Raw genomic sequence first — 21,828 nt, 5'->3', positions numbered from 1 at the left:
CAGAACCTTTGGGAAATGGATCGCTGGGCTTGGAGGTCATTTGGGGAGTAACTCCTCCTTCCCTGCAGACATGACCATTGTTGGATCTTTGGCCATGCATGGTGAGCTGCCCTGCTCAGCATATCAGATCAGCATAGCAGAACACAGAGCTGCACACCCCCCGGCATGGCCTCCCCATCCCGTTGCTGATGTCTGTGCTGATCTGTGCCGATTGGCTTCTTTTCACCTGTGGTTCCTTGCTGTGCAGGGTTCGTTGTTAAGCAGAGTTCGTCATTACGTAGAACTTGGCCCACCGCCATGTTTGAGACATTAACTCTTTCAGTCTCTCACAGGGCCTCTCCCCATCATCCGCCTGCCCGCCTGGGCTGCGAGGAGGAGCCGGGCGAGCATCACCTCCATCTGCCACGGTAGACGCTGTCGTGTCGCCTGGCCCCGACCATGTCCTGTGTCCACTACAAGTTCTTCTCCAAGCTGAACTATGATATGGTCACCTTCGACGGCCTCTACATCTCTCTGCGTGACCTCAAGCTCCAGATCATGGTCCGCGAGAAGCTGACGGCAGCCAGCTGCGACCTGCTGATCACCAACGCCCAGACCAAAGAAGGTGCGTGGGGGCAACAGGCACGGGGCCTCGGGGACTGCCTGGCTGGCGGCGTCGTAGACGACCCCGTGACGGCCATGGCCTGTGGGAGCCATGCTCTGCCCTTTGTGGCTCATCCCCACATAGCATGAGTCAGCCTGGGGCCCATCCTGCCGGTGTGCAGGGGGACCAGGAGGGCAAGCATTGCCAGGGATGAAGCGTGGTGGGAAGCGATAATGTGATTCGGCCACAAGCGGTAGCTGTGACTTGTGTTGGGGACCTCACGGAGCTGTTCTTTTGCTGTTGCTGATCTGACAACTACCTTCAGATCTGTGCTTTAGACGTGGAGCTAGGCACAGAAGAAAGCGTGGTTGATGGGCGACGTCTAGTGCTTACAAAAGTGTTGGTTTCCTGGAATTCCTCTAGGTAAAATGATAAGGAAATGTGGGAGGAGATCCTTTAATAACAAACCTCAAAGAAATCTTCAGAGAAATCTGGCAGACAAAGCTGAAAGTGATGGAAACAGAACAGATGGCTAATTTGAAGCAAAAAAAGTGGTTTTGGTGACTTAGTTTTGTCTTCAACTCATTTTACTCCACTGCATTGGTATATCAGTGATACAGATACTTCCTGAAGCTTCTGTAAGGGTGTTTTTGATGGGAAAATGCAAAAGTCCCCCAGTGGTTTTCTGAGCAAAGCTAGAGAGTACATTTTGGTGTAATATGTATGTATGCCAAGATTTTGGCTTATATGCGTAACCGTGAATTTCAGTGTTTATTAATCAGATCTAGATGCTTAAGCTCACCTTCAGAAGGTAAAGGAAAAATGTAGACCAGGATATTCTGCCTAAAAGGGGTGTTTGGAATTCTTCCATGTGGACATAAAGGACTGAGTTTTTTCTAACTTTGTCTGTGCTGGAGTCCTGCCTAAATGTTGAAATGATCTTGGAAAGAGCAAAGTGAACCTTGAGTGAAGATGGCCTACTTGCTCAGATTTTTCCAAGCACTCTAAGCTTTACAGTTCAGTAACGGTTACTTTTCATAATGGAGATCTAGTAGGAGAAGCAATGTTAATATCGGTTAAAAGGAAACAGGATTTTAAATAGCAGTGGGAAAAAATGATAGGAAGGACTCTTTTTAAGATGTTGGGAAGGCAAAATGGATGGTTGGGACCTATTTTAAAAATAGGGAGGGAGTGTGGGTGTCCTCTTCCAAGCTTACTATGGAGGCATGTTCTATAAAGGCAGAATTGCCTTCCAAAAGCCTCTAGGCCAGAATGATGCCTTCAAACTTGCCTCCTTTGAATTTGATCTGGATTTCTTGACCTGTCTTTTGTAATAGGATGTTCTCACAGTATTGTGGAAGAACTGCAAACTCCCGAACGCAGGTCTCTTGCACACTCTTTCCTGGCCTGTACCATTCTGACTCCAAACACTTGGAGAATGTGCTATTCTGCTTATCAGGCAAAATGCAAGAAAATAGAAAAGCAAAAATGGGTCTCAGAACTGGTCTCCGATGAAGAGTTTTAAGGAAGAATAGTGCTCCTAGAAGACTGTCTCTTGAATGCAGAACTTGCTTGAGTTCAGTGTTGCAGCATGCACTTGACAGTTTTAGCAGTGCCACAATGCGATGTCTTCAGAAAAACCCCATGCTAACTGTGAATGAAATCATCTGGCCTCACAGCTGATGTCAGTCTGTCTATGTGTCTACTGGAATGTCTGCAGCACTGTGCAAACGTAGCATTTTAGAGAAGACTTTAAGCAACTTTTAAACCTTGTCCTTCACTGTGGCATATTGTGTTGCAGTGCTAGTACGGGGGATTGCTTTGATGACAGCTCCGAGTGCAATTAATTCTTGGGCTGCCATGCAGCATTCTTTTGTAGAGCTTTCAGAAAGGGTATGGCGTTCCCCGTTTCCCAGGCTGAGCTGAGGGTAAGTCATGTAAGTACCCATTCAAAAACCGAGACGTTGCAGTGGAGCTCATGCACTGCCTGTCTGGCAGTCAGCTGCTTGGACTCTGTCAGCAGCAGGTTTGGGACCTCTCGGGGGTGTGCTGTCAGCTAGGTTAATGTCCCTTGGCCAGGTGCTTAGGGCAGGCTCCGTTTGGGACATTACCACGTTGCCTCCAGCATTGCTTTCGCTTTCCCAGTCACATGCTGAAGCAGCGAGCAGTGCCAATAAGACATGAAGGCATCAGGCGGTCTGTATAATCAGATTAATGACTGCAAGTATGCCAGATTTTATTGACTCATCCTTTCAGAGCAATACAGGTGCTCTTTTGGAGCACAGTACTGTGTGACAATAATGCAAATGAAAGCTCCATGAACTGTCTGACCTCCTGAGCTAGCTCATTCAGGAGATGATGATATACCAGTTGGAGGTGAGATCAGGGATACCTGCCTGGGTGGAAGCTGAAAATCCAGAAATAGGAGTCCAGTCTGTTCATCAGGATGTTTCAAGGCAGTGCTTTCAGTGCAGCTACACCGATGATTTGTTTGTCGCAAAGTGTGCAAGTGGTGTTGATTAGAAGAGAGCTAAAAACTCGCATCGTGAGAAGGCATATTTTTAAGCGCTAGGGGGAAAACGTGTTCTCGGGAGTTACCCTCTTTTCTGGTAGGGAGAGTCTGGCATGTTAGTAGTCCTTGTCAGCTCTTACTCTGCAAATCCTTTCCCCAGTAGCATAACAGCTGGTCGGCAAGGCATCTAAGGCTAGCAAAGGCTTTTCTTTGTCATTGCACATATAGGCTTGCCTTCTGATGACTTCTGTTCTGAAGAGCTTCTGTACTTTATCTGGGTGAAAATACTTCTCTGCATAGTGCTCGGAGAGGTGCTTTTGCGCGGCTGTCAGACTCCAAACGGTGGATTAAAGCAGGCCGTAAAATAAAGTAGGAGCTTTTTTCAGTAACCTGTTGATAGCATACATGTGACAGAAAGCTAGCAGTTTTTCAGAAGTATAGGTGAATTTAAAAATGGGATTGTTAAATTGTGCATTCAGTGCGAAGCAGAGCATAACCTGAGCTGCTTGTACTTTTTTGCAGGAAGAAGGTTGTGGACACTAATGCAGTAGCTGATGTAAGATTTCCGAGTCCGTATGAGGCAGCAGTCAAAGTAGCTCTTGTTTAACTTGTCTGCCTCCATGAAATACTTCTTTCCCTTGGGTCTTTCAAGCATACTAAATTTCTTGTCTTTTAGACTGTTATGTCTCTTCTGCTCTTGACTTTGAGATAACATCCAAATCTTCCTTGGCTTTTGCAAGCTTTCTGAGTTAACGGGATCCTTACTTTTAATGACAGGTCAGATTGACAAAAGCCCAGTAGCCCCTTACTGGCCATCTCTGCCAGTAAAACAAAAAACACGTGTTGTGCTATCAGGGAATAGGAATCAAGAATGTTGTTACCTCCAGCTTTGCTGAACATTTCTATTGGAGCGCTGCTTGGCCAAGTGTGAAAAGTAGCCTTGTTGGGCATGACGTCACCGCTCACTTTGCAGATGTGGAGTCACGAGGTGAGGCAGTGTGACACTGCTTTGCAGGTCCTGGTAGTTGCCGAGTCTCTGCTAGGGGATGCTGCTGCCCATGGGGAACAGGTTCCTGCTGGGAGACACCAGTTCAGTCTGAGAGCTGTTAGACTAAGCTGGCATCTGTTAAATTCAAGTTGAGAGGGACTTCAGGAATAGTGCGCCAGATTTAGTCCTTCCCTATTTAAAAAAAGAAAAAAGTTGACTTTTTAGGCGACATTGTTTGGCTTCACCTCTCATAAAATTTCATCACCAAAATTAATTCAGTTAATAGAGGCAAAGGAAAAATAAATGTATTAAAGCCAATTGGTATCAGGCCCCTTCACAGAACTAACTCAGCAATGGACTCTGCTGTATGTAAACACTCTTCCACAAATGCTCTGACACAGTGACCAAGCTGGTGGGATACTTCAGTACCAAATACAAATAGGTGCCGGGATAACTGTCCTATACAAAGAAAGCCTTTCCTTCACCGCGCTATTGTCACTCTTCAGCTGATCCATTTAAATGTGCACTGATGGACTTTTAAGGGGAATTCAGTTTTATATCAGTCTCTTCCTAGATGGCTGGACCTCTCTTCATGGTGCACTTAACAAGCGAATTGAAAACAATCATATATCACAAGATAGATATAGATAGATATATATATATATGCACACACATTCAAGGATAAGTCTATTCAGAAGGCAGGTGTCAATGCTTCTCTTCTAATGGTCAATGAATTGTCACCAAGTACTAGAAGAGGACTTAGTCCTCTTTTTGCATCACTGTTGGGCATGTTTGAATTGACCTCTGCAGGCTTGCATCATTTGTGAATAAATGCATTGGTTACTGTCCTCATGTATACAGTCTCTTCCTAGGCGAGGTGCTGCCACTTGTAAATCTGCTGCAGAACTAGAGTAATCCTCAGTTCAGCACAGGCGTAGCAAACTCCTGCCTTTTTGTGGAGCCGCTGTTGCTTGTCCTCTATGTCTGAAATGTCAGTGCAGCGGTTTGTGATCTGGGCCAGAAAGAACGCTCTGTATGACTCCATTCAGCAGGTCGAAACAGCTGGTTTGGGCTTCTAGATCTGCAGCTGCCATGATCTCCCAGTTGCCTGCCTGGGCCCCAGTACTGCTTCAGCTCCTTCTTCATCCAAAAGTCCCAGCGCAGGCCTTTCTTGACAGGTGGCTGTGGAAGGGTCAGAGTTTCTGCTTTGAGAAGAGCTCTAGGGGTTGCTTTCAGGATATATGACTTCTGTAAAAGCTTTTGTTTTCATCATTAGTAGTCCTTTCTCCCACAAATTGAACCTCCTCGGACGTCCAGAGGAAACGTGCTGTTTGGTTCCCTGGGGGGGAGGATCAGGAATTAGTTTCAGCTAAATGATTTCTCAGTTTTCTGAAGAAGCTTTCTGTCATTTGGAAATAGAAGTAAAATGTTTGTTTCATTGTTGAAATAATGTCTTCTGGTAGGTGAGTTTTGGGGTAAGAGAGATTCCTGCCTGTAGGAATAATATACTGAAAAATGAAGCATAAATTGTGAAATATTCCTGTTTTGTGTGTGATCACTGGGCAAAATCACCCTGACAGAGCTTGACTAGATATAGAGCATCTTTGGTTTTCAGACCATTGTTCTGATTGGGTCTGCAAAGGTAAGAGCTTTTAATATTTAAAACTGTAGGCAGATTACAGGGAATGGCTGCTGATAGTGATTTAAAATATTTAGTCATATCCAGCTTGTATAAGGACAATATAAAAACCACTCTCATGGAGAGATCTTTGCATTTTAAGCTTACACAGTCAAAGTGTCTCAGGTAGTTTGTTTTTTTGATTGTTTGGGCCTTATGTAGACAGTCAGAAGGCTTTCCTCCTCTTCAAAGACTAACATGGTGTAAGCCCAGGCAAAGCACGGGTAGCTTCAGGCACACGCTCTTTTCAAAAGGCTTTTCACGGCTGTCGTCATAAGGAATTTTGTTTGAGTCTCTCAGCTCTGCAAAATGAATCACAAGAATTCATAGAATCCTAGACTCAGGGAATGGTTTGGGTTGGAAGGGACCTGAAAGATCATCTAGGTCCAACCTGCCTGCCACGGGCAGGGACACCTTCCACGAGACCAAGTTGCTCAAAAGCCCAGGGACGGGGCATCCACAACTATTGACACCCAATTCATGTCCCTTGGGTTAATTCAAACTAGATGATAAGCTTCAGAGGGGAGATAGCACTTTAGTTGGAGCCAGTTCTGCCCTACTTGTGAAAGCAAGCTCAAAACCCCCCCAGATTTCTCTGATCCAAATGCTAGCATTGCCGGTTTTGTTTCCATTTACATGTAGAGCGCTGAGCAGCTGAGAAGCGGCGGTGTTGATGGATTAAGCTCCAAGGAATAGACAGAGATGGCAGGCGCTCTTCTGTGTTCTGTCAGTCTTGGCCACTAGCAGCACGGGGGAATTGATACAGTTAACAGCTACGAAAGCAATGGCGCAGAGTTGTCATGCTTTAGCTGAGGGACTCTTTTGTTGCAGGGCAAGCTAGTCAGACTTCAGAATCTGGTTTATGCAGGTGAGACTTTGCTGTGGTTGGTTTTTCTCCAAAGCTCTGTTGGTTTTGTAGCCTAACAGAAGCAAAAGCAACTTAAGCTAGATCGGGGAAGAACCTCATGCATTAGCAGACTCCGCTTCAGTGACCTTTGAGACCATTTTGCTGTTGGCATTCCAACCATTTTAGAAACATGAAAAAGATTGTGCTGCTTGTGTTTGATGATCAAACCTGAAGGTTTCTTGAAATGTACTTTCAGTGTGTTGGGACCATAAAAGCACAATGTTACATATCAGATTTTGCTTTTCTATCGGTAAAGGGATTCTCTGAAATGTTGTGTAATTATGTATTGATATAGGTTCTCGTAAACTGGCAGATTCTTTTTCTGTATTGATGTTGTTTTCAGAATACACAGATGGTAATGCCCTGATTCGTAGGAACTCATCAGTAATTGTTAGAAGAATCCCTGCTGGAGGAGTTAAAGTCACCAGCAAAACCTGTGTTACGTAAGTATCCGTAAGGCATTGTATTCTTGGTTAGGGGTTTCAGTGCATTAACTTTCAAACTGATATGAGTTGACAAGAGGCATTCAGATTGTATCTTTCTTGTTAAAGCTGCTGTTAATTTTTGTTGTCATGGGCTAGATTTTAATAGATCTGTCGCAAAGCAGACTTACATGTTTTGGCCTGCTGGGAGATGGGGTTCAAACTGCAACAATGGTAGCTTTTAAGATGATTCCATTGGGTTTGTTCTTGGGGTTGATTCTTCTGAGAGCCAAGTTGTAGATCCCATTTCCTCTACGTGGAGAGATTCCTTATTTTATGTGTTTGATTTGATTGCTTTTATAGTAAAGACAGATAGGCATTGTTGTGTAAACTTCTAATTTGTTCCCACCTCAGAAGAGTCTGATAGTCAGTGTTTGACTATTTCTTGCATTTGGGGGAGGCAGGGTGGGATATGGCAGGTAATCTTACCCCCCAAATGTGGGTGTTTTGCATACCAGACACAGAGGAAAGACCAAGGGTTGCCAGCTGGCAAACCATGCAAACCAGAAGTTCCATTCATAAGTGATTCCTGTTAGTTTCCTAAGGACAATGTCCATTTCAGGCAAGAGAAAAAGAACACTCTCCTAACGTGTATCACCTTTTGAGCGAGTACAACAAAGGAATAGTTAACCCTTTCCAAACTTGAAACTCACTAAGCAGTTCAGCACGTTACCAAGCGTTACTAGTTATCTAAGTCTGTTTTTACCCTAAGTTGATATCCGTGCTCCAGGTTTTCAACCTATATTCCTCAGATTTCTGAAGGACAGAGAATCGGATGTGTTGGTTAAACTTACAGCTATCCACATGCAATGCTGACTACAGGATTATTGCTGTCATGTATGTATTCAGCTACATTAGCATTGTTTGAACATTCATGTTTTCCAGCCTTCTTGAAGAGACGCCTCTCCCCCACAATTAGTAGGTATTATTAGCTTGTGGTTTTGCCATGTCTTTCTCATGTTGGTTCTCAGTCAGTAAAGTAGACTGGTGAGTTACGGTGTGTCTCGAAAAAACAGTACAGCAGCATCCTGGTACCTGTGAAGCATTTGCGAGCAAAAACCCCTGATTGCTGTGACTCTGCCTGTAAACTTTGGGTATATTCCTTCAGTAGTTGCTGCAGTGCTTTCAGGCACTACCTAGGGGTTCAGGACGCCACAGTGTTGTGCTTATAACGATGGCCTTGTTTTGGCCATGTTTAACTTAAATATGTGTGCTTAGTGGCACCTTGTCAACGCATCCTCCGTTTCTGGTTGGCTGGCGCTCTCTCCTGGTATCTTAATACTGCCCTGAAATGAGAGGAGAGATGCTGCTGGCATCAAAGATCAAACCAAGACCTGGATGTGGGGATAAGGAAAGAATGGCGCTGCTGTTGTAGTGTTGAAAATGAACCAGGCAGATGAGCTTTCTATTCCTTCAGCTGGAAACATTGCAGAAACAACTGGTAGCGTGGTTAATGTTTGGGAACGAGGAATGTATGCTATAACGGTGGAGAGGCCTTCAAAAATGGGTTACTCACCTTGTTGTATGTTCTTCAAGGTAAATGGATGAAGAAACCATTGTGTGGTAATCTAAAGTATTTCCCTGTACTTCCTCATCTTCAGGAGGTACGTGGCTGTACTTGCGAGCCTGGTGGTATTCTAGCAGTGGCAGGAAGCACGAGCCTTTCTATTTGTACGTAAATTCCACAGCAGCCTTTGAATTGTCTCTGCTCATGGGACGCTTTGGATGACGTATGAATTGTTTGTTAACTAGATCAAGGGCTGCACGTCTGATTCATGATGAGTGGCATGCAGATACAGATCAATAAGTGTGTGGAATCTCAGCAAGTTTTCAAATGTAATGACTATTGCCAAAAAGATCGTAGGCTTTTCAAGATTATCCTAAAGCAAATTCTGGCAAGTAAGGCCTTTTCTTTTTTGTCACAGGGCTCCTAAATCACACCAAACCCCAGAAACTGCTTTCAGGTGACATTTCTACTACTATTTTTAGTCAATATTGCATATGTAACACATTTAGTATTTTGGCACTTTCATGGCTAAATGTAGTAGCTCTCTGAATACAGTGCTTGGGCTTTCACAAAGAAACTCTGTTCTAAAGCCTGTGCTGCTGCCGTTTTTGTTATTTCTTTGTCAGATGACTGACTGTTTTCTCTGAAGTAAACTTGCACTTCAAAGTGTCTAGAACGTCAGTGTTCTTTCTTGGAAATTAAAGTACTGTATCTGGTACCCATTTGTAATACTAGATATGTACAGATTGGTTAAAGTTGCCTCTGTATTTTGATAGTTGATTATTTAAGAACACCAAGCTGTGAGACAGACGTCATCTTTTTGATACTGACGCAGCAGAGACAAAATACCTGAGGACTTCCTCTTGCACTGTTGTGTTCTGTAACTGTACATCTTAATTTGTGACAAAGTAGAAACGGGATTTGGGTTGGGTTGTTGGTTTTTTTTAGTTGCACTGAATGTGCCAAGAGAGAACAGTTTAGGTATATGAATACATTTCCCATTCCCTAGACTATCAGAACATAATGTTTTGAGGTTCAGGTTTCATAATCTGTTGTCACTGCTTTATGCTGGGTACAAGTGCTTTACTTGAAATTCTGATCACCTTCTTTTCTTCTTCCAGAAGTCGTACTGAGGCAGTGAGTGGAACATCAAAAGCAGTATGTAAAAACACAATCTCACACTTTTTTCTACACACGGCTCTTAATTCTAAACAACGTAGCCTTGTATTAATTTTCCAAACATTAACTAATTATGTATTCCAGTAAAACCTGGTCTATGTTGTAAAGACAATGTCTTTGATTCGGCGTAGGAAAAACTGGGTAATGCCATCATTTGCACAGTTCTAATGTAAATATTGGTATTGGTGCCTAGTGATGCATTGCATTTCACATTGAGTATGCTAGAATATTTCCTGTACGACTTTGTGTTGCACAGGTAATGTATGATCGCTTTTAGGTCATGTAGGTCCGAGGTTTGCACAACTGAACGTGGTGCCGTGTTCTACATCTGTGTATAGCTAGTAATGTGTATGTTTGTACATTGTTTTGTTTGTAGGTTGTTTTGTGCTTTTTGTTTCTTGCAATCCAAATTGTTTGGAGTGAATTTTCTGCCATTTCCACATTATATCACTTAGCTTTTTTTTTAAAATACTCTTTTCCTAATGGGTTTTGAAAATGTTATCAAAACCCACTGAGAAACCACTGTGGTTAAACTTGGTACTGTTTCTTACTTTTGACCTGGGGGTCCAAACAAATACCCAAACCAACATATCCCATACATTTTGAGGATAGTCACGTGCAGCTAAATGTTTCCTTTTCATGTCCTTAAATGCTTGGGTATTTGTTCCTAAAAGTGTATAATTGAAGTGATATGATTTGGGCCCCTCTGAGTACATGTGCGTCTTTAAGAGATTGCCATGGATTTAAATATGGTTGCTACGCAAAGTGGTATTCGGAAGTTCTGCATTTGATCTTTCCAGTCTATCTGATGAAGCGGTTTAGTTTAATAGTTTGTCTGCAAATGAAAATATCTAAAACCCAGTGTACAGATTTTGACACAAGGTTAGAGCCTGGTGTATTTGTGGGTAAAATCCCTGACATTTTTCTGAACTTCTGCCTGCAGTACATTTTTGGATCTGGGTGGCTTCGGGGTTGGATGCTGCTTTGATTTCCCAAAGGTTAAGCCTTTCTTTAGTATACCCCCACTCTGAATTTCCATTTGGAAAAGGGGCAGGATTTTTCTTCAGGTTAGAAAACACTGTCATTTGGCTGCTAAACTAGAGAGAAGTCACACCAGGACATACCTAACCGGTAATGGTCTAGATCTGGATTTGCGACTTGGGTCGAAGGCTAGGTGTAACTGTGCTTTTCAAAATAGCCCTTATAATGTAAAAATTCCTATTTGTTGGTTTTTATCTTTCATCTTGAAGTCTAACTGCTTTTTCTTCACTAGAATGGTGTGAGGCTTTGCACTAACCCTGGATCATTGGATCTGATCCCTTGATCAGCTGTTCGGGTAACTTAATCTAGAAATGCATGAGCTCTGGGGTTGTGTTCTCTGAAGAATACAGCCTCTGATTCTCGTGGAATGGTATACAATGAACTTAAAGTGGAAAACTTCTTGTACGTTGGTGTAAAACCACTAAGCCTAAACCTGACTTCCATAATTCTATCACTGACTGGTTCAAATTCCTTTTTGGACATGAAAGCCTGTCACTGTGAGCCCAGTGACGCCAGCAGTTAATGTAACGCATTTATGTAAACCACGTTTATAGTATTTGATCTAATTGAGATGGGGTTTTATTTCTTGGAAAGAGTTAGTTTTCTCTTTGTTTACTAGCTTGTGTATAAACATAAATCTCATCTTCATCAATAAGGTTACCATTCTTTCAGCCTCGTGTGTTCCCTGGTGTCTTTGTATTACATTTCTAAGTAGCATCTTACCATAAGCTTAGATAGATGTCTCCAAAAAAATTTTTTTTTAAGAAAGGAAAAATCCTGGAGTGGGAGGGAAGACTTAGTGTTAGTTAGAACTAATTAAAAGGAAGACAAAGCAAAACTGTTCCCTTCTTGTTTGCTCTGACGGTACCTGATGTGGGTTGTGGGTAGCCATAGGGAGGGTAGAAGCCTTGCATCTCTCTGTACAAGTCGTCGTGTCCCGTCCCCCGCCCTCCTCACAGAGTAAAAGCACTGCAGCCTCAGGTGCTTTTAGCGTTGGAGCACAGTTAGCGGTATTCTTAAAGCTAACTCAGGTCTTGGTCTAAAGTGTGTGTGTGTGGGGGTTGTTTTGTTTTGTTATTTGAAATAAACATCTTTCTGCATGTATTTCAAAGCAAAACCTGGATCTTAGCGTGGTCTGAATAAATCACTGGGAAGGCTTGCCAATTATTGTTGAACAGTAAAGCAGCAATGTTAAAATCAGTCCAGATTTTTTTTTAAAAAGGATGCACAAAAACTTATACTTTGACTATTTCTTAATTGTCTTGCTCTTACGTTAGCTGTCATTCTACACTTCCAAATCTGTGCTGCTGTCCTACTGTTCCTACTGCCAAATCAAGAAAGTGAGTCCTATTTGTTTTCGTATTCCTATTTCAGTAACTGCAAGGAGCTCTAGCTGGTATTAGTCCTCAGAGGCTGCAGAAATGCAGAGAGTCATGCGCATTGTTTTAGCACCGTCAAGCACAGCTGTGATCCTTCGTGGCTGAATTTTCAGTTTAACCAAGCTATTGGGTTTTAGGAAACCACTGTAATTTAAATGCAGCACTCCAGCAGTGAGATTAGCCTTTTCCTCCTATTTTCTGTCCCCTTTCCCACTTGCTTTATGTGAGTTTCTGTTTAGTCTTCTGTCTGAAATGGGAGTTGATACATTGACTGTTGATTCTGGTTTTTTGAGGGTTTTCTTTATTCGCTTACTTTGGGTGGGATTTTTTTTTGGTTTGGGTTTTTTTCCCCAATTCTTCTGCAGTATTACCTTAGGTTTGTGTACAAGTTTCATGGAGGTGTTGTTTCTACTTGACCGATTGGAGGGACTGGCAGGAAATACTTCAGTAGAAATTTAAAGGAAAAAACCAAAGACACAAGAATGTAGGATCATTGGAAGATGGTCGTTGGGCAAACGTCCTAAATAGTACATGAATTTTCTCTTTGCTGCTTGTGGTAACTGTTCATAGAAAGGAGCGCTTTCATCTCCTTTAAGTAATCAGACTGTTGCCTGCAGGCCATAGAATAACGGCTTCCTAAAAAAATACAAGGACTACTATGAACTGTTATGTTTCAGTTACTGGTCAATACTAGCCTGTTTAATGCCAGACTCCAATAGAGAGCTTTCCCAATTCCTTGTTTGCTTCTGAAAACCCGCAAAGTGATAATGGTTGTGCCTGCCATGAGAGAACATAGGCCTGTTTTTCCACACGTGAAGAAGAGTGGCATGTGGGGCATGAAGCTTCAAAATACTTGATCAGACTTCCCTTTTGACAGAAGTGGGTGGGTACCAAATGTTGTGAAGGGGAGGAGAGTTGAATCTTCTGGTAAGGTTTGCAGTGGAAAGGCGGCCTCTTGTTCCAGATCAGGGTGCTCCTCTCCAAAGGCACGTTTTCACGAATGTTTCAGTTAGTGTTAGAGTCATGTTGTCTGTGCTTTCCTAAACATCTAGAGAAGACATGATTAACTGGAGTGAGGAAGCATCTTTTGCCTGTAAATATTTTGTCCCCAGAATCTGCTAAAACTGCTCCCTTGAATTCTTCTGCAACTTTAGGTAATAAAGGACAAGGGCTTTTTTCCAAGGAAGGGTTTTAATCTCTCCTCCGATCCATTTAGTGACGTCTTGAGGAGAGCTGTTCAGTTTATGCCGTGACACTTTATTCTACATTTTTGAACAACTGAAGACCTAATAAGCAGTGATTCAGGTGTCTTTCTGATCATGTTTTGCTAGTGTAAGCTTAACTGCTGCTTGTGGCATAATATAATTCCATATTCTGGAAAAGGAACAAGCTAAGTGTTACCCTGTTTACTTGTGGAAAAGCAGCATTTCACTATTAGTTCTCAGTAAACACTGCAGCCTATTAGAAACTAGTGGCCTGAGGGCTTGACTCCTGCAGGGTGTTCCAGGAGGTCAGTGGGAGGGAGGAGTGTGGTTGCAGTGGAGAAAAAAATTACAGGACTGTGCTCTGACTCCGTGTTTTCACCATCATTAAAAATTGGTTTTGCTCTGATAGTAAGGAGCGTAATATTAAATTCTCACGCTTCCCAAACTAATTTGGATAGTATGGCCTGTGGTCTAATAAAATACAAGACATCAGTATTCTCTGTTTTTGTAGGCTGCTCTGTCATGGGAAACACCTTTATTTCACTAATTTGAGCAGTCGGGTTTTTTTCTAGACAAAGTGGTGGTTTACTTTCATGGCTGATGTTCTGGCTTGGTGTTTTTATTTGGGTGTTGTGGGGTATGGTGAGTTTGGCATTTTTAAACTTCGTGACAGGAGGGGAAGAGTTCATGGTTGAGGGCCGATACGCCTGTGCTTGATTTTGCCAGGCAGCTACTGCCTTCATAAAAGCATAACTGTGTGCATTTAGAAGTGATGAGATGTTAACTGATTAATTTACAAGCTACACCGCAAATAAGTCTCCTGTAGTGATGCTTCCTTCTCAAATAAACCGAAATCCTTTTTAGCTGAAAATTGACAGATGTGAGCCTTTGACAAGGGTCCCTCTCTGAGATAGTGTGGAGCAGTAAGTTGATGTCGTGCGGGTTTGCTTATTTTAGTTTCTTCTCATTAACCACACAGGCACTCTTAAGGTGCCATAGGTTTGGACTTTGTTTTGAGCAAACACAAATTCCACGGGGTTGGCAGTGCCCCTGTCAGTGGCACTCAGAGGATATAGTGCAGACTTTCAGACTACAGTAGACGTTAACTATTGCTATGTTTTGACTGTAGAACTTGAATATGTGTTTAATTTTTTGTGAACAGATAGATGAGTCTCCTGCATCTCTTTCTCTGGCCCACCTTGCTAAGGTATATGTATATATTCTTGTCAAATTCTTAAAAGAAAAAAAGTGTTTGCTTTGTTTCTTAAAACCTTATACTGTGATCTATAGCTGGATAACTGTTGTAATGGGAACAAAACTGTAATTTAATTTTTATTCATTTAAAGTATTCATTTTAACTTTAAAATGTGTGTCTATTTTGGTACTAGCCTGTAAAGAGTAGTTCCCACTATGGGAAGATAGAAGGGGAGTACCTTATCAGCCTCAACGTAATGTTGCACTATTACGCATCTTCCAGACACAGAGAAGCAGCATTTCAGAAGCTGTTCGCCATTTCTCATATGATTCATTAATTTTGCATTGGAAACCAACAGTTTTTACAGAAGAATTGAATGGGCTGTAAGTTACGGCCATTTGGAGGGGGGAGCGTGCAACAGCCAAAAGAGAATCGTTTCTGTAACATGGACAATTGCATGGCTGTTTTTGAATTTCGAGCCATTAAAGTTACAGATCCATTCTTTTAATGCTGCACAGTTTCATAAATACTAGTATATAGACGGTAGACAACATAATCTAATTTGTTTGAATGCAGCCTGTGTAAAGTGTGAAAGTGCACCTGATTGTTTCTAGGAATACACCGATGTGTGTATGTGGCATATTAGCAGATGTGACCTTCTGGAACTGTTGTAATGCCATGTTTTAATGGAACTGCTTGCATTTTTCGCTCAACAATGTGTACCTTCCTCTGGGAAAGCACTACTGGCTGCACTTTGTGAAAAGGCATAGTGCTCGCCAATGAAATAACTAGTCTTTACATTTGCAAAGCTTAGAGAAGGCAGGGCCTAATGCAGAGGAGCTAGTTCTCTCTTCTGAAAATGAAGGCTGGAGTTCATTTCCAAGAAAGAGGAATCTCTTCACACTGGTCACTTCTTTCCCTTCTCACTGAAGAAATTAAATTGTGTGCATCTGGGGAGGCGGGAAAAAATGTTTGGAAGGTAGCCACCAAAAGAACTTGGTCTCCATTAGTGCTGTCCCTAAACATGTCCTTGGTTCTGTAAACTTATGCCCAATTTAACTCTAAAATATGAAGAAGTGTCCTTGTGGTGTACACATTTAAGCTTTTGAGAGAATTTCAGTATTTCAGAAAAATACAGGAACGTAATGTAAAGCAGCTGAAACCTGTTACTTACTCTGAGCTCTTTAGTGCAGACTGGCTTGGCATGGAGGTGATATGTTAAGAGTTTTCTGGTTTATTATTACTACGTGTGAAATGCCATATCTGAATTTTGGTCTATTCCTACTAATGTGTTGTGGGTTTTGGATGTGTTTTGTAAACTGTTTGGGTTCAAAGAAATTAGTCAAGTATCTGTAAAGTTTTCTGTAAATGTTAAAGGAAATGATTTCATAGGCGTTGATCTGGATTATGTTACTGTGGAGGAAAAAATGGTGTCTATGAAACATCCATTTAATAGAATGTTGAAACTAGTTGGTTGCTTTTGTGAATGAACGCATATAAAAACAGAACCATGAGGGGTTGATCTGAGTGGTTGGTCTGAATGCTAGGTGCTTGAAGGTCCCCATCCTTTACAGCCTCTCCCTTAGACCCTGCTTGGATCTGGACTAGTGTGAAATAAAAACATTGGAACAAATACTACTTTGAAAAAACAGCTGGCTTCATTAATTTGAAAGGTCTATTTCTGCATAAGGTTGATATTACAATTTGTATGTGAAAAGGACACAGTCAACTGGAAAAAAAATGCAGGTTGTGCTTCCTGTACTTAAATCACTTAATATGAAGAAGTTAGTAGAGGGGGAAGCGTGCAGTGTGGACTGCCTCCAGCCATGATGGTCAAATTTGTAGTGACAAGTATCTTTTGTCTTGCTGAGGGATTCTAAACAGATTGCTTGCTTTTAATGCTTCTGTGTGGGAAGCTGCATTTCAGCAAGCAAAAAGTTGTGTGTCCCTTTTTTTAATGCTGCAAAATGTAAATAAGGATACTTGCATGCATCTTTCTGAATTAAATGTACAGTGGATGTCTTCTTCAAAGAGGCTGGAGCTTAAAAATCACCTTAAAAATACTGGATTGTGTCATGTTGTCTACATATGCCTTCGGTCCACTTGGAAGACCATTGGGTTGGTTACGCAAGTCTTTCTGTAAGGTACAAACAGGGCCTAAGGTTTTGAGTGCCCAAGAACGCTCTTGTCAAGTAGCTCTTGTAGCACACAAACACCATGTAATAACGGTGTAAGGGCTCCCCAGAACATCTTCAGGACAACGGTATTGTCTCTAAGCAGCTGTTTCATGCAACCTCTGCTAGCGTTGTGCTGCTCTTTACAGGACTGGGTGAGCGGTGTTGTCTTTGGCTGTGTGGGCTTAAACGTGTTTCTAATGTGCGTGTCAAATAATTGCCTGTTAAACAGACTGCCAATCTGGCTGAAGCCAATGCTTCTGAAGAGGATAAAATAAAAGCTATGATGATACAGTCCAGCCGTCAATATGATCCAACCAAGTAAGTGTTGATAATGTCAGATCTGTTCTTTGAAGATTATGGAAAAAACTGTAGAGGTGTTTGGTTTAACAAGAGAGACACATGCATACCTTGTTCTTTTCTTCTCCAAAATCTTGTAGTTACATGAAGAAACCCTTGGGTCCACCTCCATCATCATATACTTGCCACCGTTGCAGAAAACCTGGCCATTCCATAAAGAACTGCCCAACAAATGGGGTAAGATGTGGGGGACTTCGGGTGTTAACTTGGTTTTTAATTGTTTTACCCTGGCAGTTAGGTAACAAGTACATGAATGCTCACGTGAAGCATTGTTTCTCTTGGGGTGAAATACAGAGCTTATATGGCAATGTTGCAAAGCCTTTCAGAATTCCAGGGAAACCTGGAATGAGAAATGTACAATTTTCTTTTTTCTAGGTCATGGACATGAAATGTGTCCATAGATCTTTCTCTGTGAACTTGCATGCATGTTTTTGTACTTTTCAATTTGATTGGAAGTGTTTCTGGTTTTAACTCTTTTTAATGACAGTTCATAGTTTTTAGTATTTTGTATAATAAGAAGATGTTTCTGTTGACCCCATCTACTGAACATTTGTGTGTTTTAATTAGACAAGCCTCTGGTTGCGTCTTCATGCCGTTTAAAGTTAGTCACTGAATGTACATGCATGAGGTATGAATTTAGCCTTCATATAGAGATGGTGAACGTAAGTTTCCCCAGTGAGTGATTCAGAGCACTGAATTAAGCTCACCCTCTGAATTGCCCTCTGGAGGATGAGGAGCGGGTTTGTGTCTCTTCTCTGAGTGGATGGTGAGCTAAGGGCTGTTTCACCCTTAAGGAACCTGAGGGTAAGCCAAAGAATGTCGGCTGAGTTCAAAACACTGCTCTAACCTTCGGAACATCCTGGCTGTATTCATTTAGGAAAAGAAGTATTTTAGTTGAGCGACCCTTCTGCTAGGTAAAAGGAGAGGATTAAAGGCTCTTGCTGCTTAAAATAATCATTGAAGTGTCATTTTAAGTGTGGGTCTTAAGATGCGGTATGTCTGCATTTCTTGTCTCAACAGGATGAAAGTTTTGGGTCTGTGCCCAGAATGAAAAAGAGCACGGGAATTCCGAGGAGTCTCTTGCTGGAGGTGAAAGATCCCAATGTGGAGGGTGTTATGCTAACAAGAACTGGAAAATACGCAATACCATGTGTTAATGTGTAAGTACGGAATTAATTGGACCGACCAAAAAGTGAACGAGAGAAACCGTGCGTAAACGTGTGTATTGGCTTTGTGTGGCAAGGTTTTGGTAGCAGGGGGGGTTACAGGGGTGGCTTCTGTAAGAAGCTGCTGGAACCTTCCCCTATGTTCAATACCAGCTGGCTCTAAGACGGACCCGCCACCCGCCAAGGCTGAGGCAATCAGTGATAGTGGTAATGCCTCTGTGATAACATTTTTAAGAAGGGAAAAAAAGTTGGGACAGAGGGAAAACAGCAGCCGGAGAGAGGAGTGAGAACATGTAAGAGAAACAAGCCTGCAGACACCAAGGTCAGTGCAGAAGGAGGGGGAGGAGATGCTCCAGGCACCGGAGCAGAGATTCCCCTGCAGCCCCTGGGGAAGACCCTGGTGAGGCAGGCTGTCCCCCTGCAGTCCAGGGAGGTCCACGGTGGAGCAGATCTCCACCTGCAGCCCGTGGAGGACCCCACGCCGGAGCAGGTGGGTTCCCGAAGGAGGCTGTGACCCCGTGGGAAGCCCGCGCTGGAGCAGGCTCCTGGCAGGACCTGCGGATCTGTGGAGAGGAGCCCACGGGGCAGGTTTTCTGGCAGGACTTGTGACCCTGTGGGGGACCCACGCTGGAGCAGTGTGCTCCTGAAGGACTGCAGCCCATGGAAGGGACACATGCTGGAGCAGTTCGTGAAGAACTGCAGCCCGTGGGAAGGACCCATGCTGGAGAAGTTCATGGAGAACTGTCTCCCGTGGGAGGGACCCTGCACTGGAGTAGGGGAAGAGTGAGGAGTTTTCCCCCTGAGGAGGAAGGAGCGGCAGAGACAAGGTGTGATGAGCTGACCGTAACCCCCATTCCCTGTCCCTCTGCGCCGCTGCGGGGGGGAGGGTAGGTAGAGAATTCGGGAGTAAAGCTGTGCCTGGGAAGAAGAGAGGGGTGGAGGGAAGGTGTTCTGAGATTTGGTTTTATTTCTCATTACCCTACTCAGGTTGATTTGTAATAAATTGAGTTAATTTTCCCCAAGCTGAGTCTGTTTTTCTCTTGACGATAATTGGTGAGTGATCTCTCCTGTCCTTATCTCGACCCACCAGCTCATCTGAGCTAATTTCTTTGTTGATCCACTGAATAGGAGAGCTCTGCAGCGGGAAAATTGTTCCCCCCTCCCTATTCTAGTGTGGTGGCGACAGAAAAGTAGTTTCAACTAAATGCCTATGTTTTAGAAGGCTAATGTGGAGTGAGAAGAATTCCATCTCCTGTCTTCCTTTCATAATATCCAAAGCTTGGAAAAGTTTTCCTTTACCCACCCTTAATTTGTTTCTTTTTCCTTCCCCTTTCCCCTCCTCCAGGGAAGCTTATGCTAGAACGAAGAAGGAAAAGCCTCCCTTTTTACCGGAGGAGCCATCCTCTTCCTCCTCAGATGCTCCTATTCCAGATGAGATTTTATGTCTCATTTGTAAGGAGATAATGACTGATGCAGCTATTATTCCCTGCTGTGGAAACAGTTACTGTGATGAATGTAAGTGTGAACTCCCATGTTTGTTAATTCAAAACAGCACATCTGCTCTTCTGAAAGCAGAAAGAGGAGGTAGAGAAATTACTTTGTTACCAGTTCTATTTTATACTTAAGTATACCCTGAATAGGAAAGGGCTCTTCTCCTAGGAAGGGGAAAAAAAGCCAGAGAGCTGTAATAGTTAAATAAATGAATAGTAAAAAAAATAGCTTTTTAGTTAAATTTACATGCGGAAGGACGAGTATGAGAGGAGTGGCTGGTTGTGCAGGTGATTGCAGTATTGAATATTGAATGCATTTAGGTTGCCCACAGCCCTTTCTCTCATGCAAAACTATATAGCCAACTCTGGTGATTTATGGTGGTCTGCAACAAACGGATAGTTAGAGTCATTTAATCCCCATTTTTCTCCACGGGAGAGTTGCTTAAAACCTTCAGAACTCGAACCTAGTAATGGTTTTTTGAACCGACTATTTGTTTTTTTGAGACAAGTTTTATTCATTAACCTTGAGGGTGGGGACTTCTCACTGTACTATGTAGTGGGAAGAAGACTAGCTGAAACATCAAGACACAGCCTACTCTACATCTTCAAATGTTACAACAGTGACATACCAAAACTCTAGAGTTATTTGCTGCATACTAGAAATTTTTTACGCTATTGAACCTTTATAGCTTCCTGCTCTCCATTCAAGACCATATTCACCTGTTGATCATATACGTGTTTTTATAGTTGATTAGAATGCCCAAAACTTCCTTAGTTTGGCTAAATGCTATTTTGATTATTCTAATTGTACACAGGTATTAGAACAGCCTTACTGGAATCTGAGGAACATAGATGCCCAGAGTGTCATCAGACAGGTGTTTCGCCTGATGCTTTAGTGGCCAACAAGTGCCTACGCCGGGTAACATGATGACTTTTACGTAAAGTGCTTGTAAGAATAGGCTCTTTGTCAAAAGCTGAAAGGGAAGGAAATATTCATTTACATCTGCTTAAGCAAGGTTGAATTGAATAAGGCTAAATTTACCTTTCCAGTACATTATCTGTTATCACAGAAGCTTACAGCTCCTTGGAGACAATCTGGCAAATTCAGGTCACGCTTTTGTTTAAGGTGATTGCCTCGCTTTCAAATTCTGTGTTAACACGGCAGTACTTTGAATACAGACGCTCTGAGTTACCAGTCACTAGTATCAGTGTTTAATGTGATGTGTTCATGTATCGGCATGTTGATTTCTTTTGGGATTGATAGCATTTACAGCTAATTACACAAGTAATTTTGCTCTGTGGAGGCTTTTGTTTGTGTATCTGCTGAAGTTTCATATTACCTTTTCGTAAATGTTCTTCTGCCTCTAGGCTGTGAGCAACTTCAAAAATGGAGCCGGTTACAGAAAAAGGCACCGTCAGCAGATTTGGCACCAACAGCAGCTGCCACTGCCACCGCCACCACTCGTGACTCTTACACCTCCTGCTGCTCTGATGACTGCTGCTGAAGCGTCTCCATATTCGCCTCTGTCAATCAGCAGTTTGTTGGAAGAGAAGGTAAGCTTTGTTTCAACATTTGCAGCGATTCTTGTATTTTAGTAGAGCTTATTTGCCAACTGTCTGCATTTATTCACAAGGGCTGTCAGATTCCTGTACTAAGACAACCAGCATTACCAAGTCGTCTGGGCCCCCAAGGACAATCAACACTCACCACTGGTAAGGAACTGTAACTTTTAATTTTGTAAAAAGAATTTCTTTTTAAAAATGATCTTCAGATAAACCGAATGGGATTTTTTGCTTTTTCCTCTCTCTGCTCCAAAAGGTCATCCCGCGAGAGCCGGTACAATTTGCTCAGCAGATGGCAGACCAGGCTGGGAACTGTAAGTGTTCTACAGAAATGCAATGTATTAATACTTGTAACCTGTTAAATGAGGCTGTAACACATAAGTTCTACAACAGCTGATTCATAATGAAGTAAGTGTGCA

General features: G+C 42.6%; 1 protein-coding gene across 1 annotated transcript; it reads left to right on the top strand.

The window, feature by feature from the left end:
- Positions 1-438: 438 nt before the first annotated feature.
- Positions 439-21,307, top strand: LOC126037048 (E3 ubiquitin-protein ligase RBBP6-like; the record flags this gene model as incomplete). The annotated part of the gene is made up of 10 exons (XM_049797275.1): positions 439-604; positions 7,012-7,104; positions 11,805-11,848; positions 14,633-14,668; positions 17,063-17,151; positions 17,271-17,367; positions 18,211-18,350; positions 19,702-19,871; positions 20,662-20,765; positions 21,215-21,307. Coding segments are annotated over exons 1-10 (1,032 nt in total), but the record flags the coding sequence as incomplete, so codon positions are not given.
- Positions 21,308-21,828: the final 521 nt, after the last annotated feature.

The sequence above is a fragment of the Accipiter gentilis genome, unplaced genomic scaffold, assembly GCF_929443795.1.
Source record: "Accipiter gentilis unplaced genomic scaffold, bAccGen1.1, whole genome shotgun sequence".
NCBI lineage: Eukaryota > Metazoa > Chordata > Aves > Accipitriformes > Accipitridae > Astur > Astur gentilis.
Note: the sequence above shows the minus strand (reverse complement) of the source record. Positions and strands in the feature narration are given on the sequence as shown.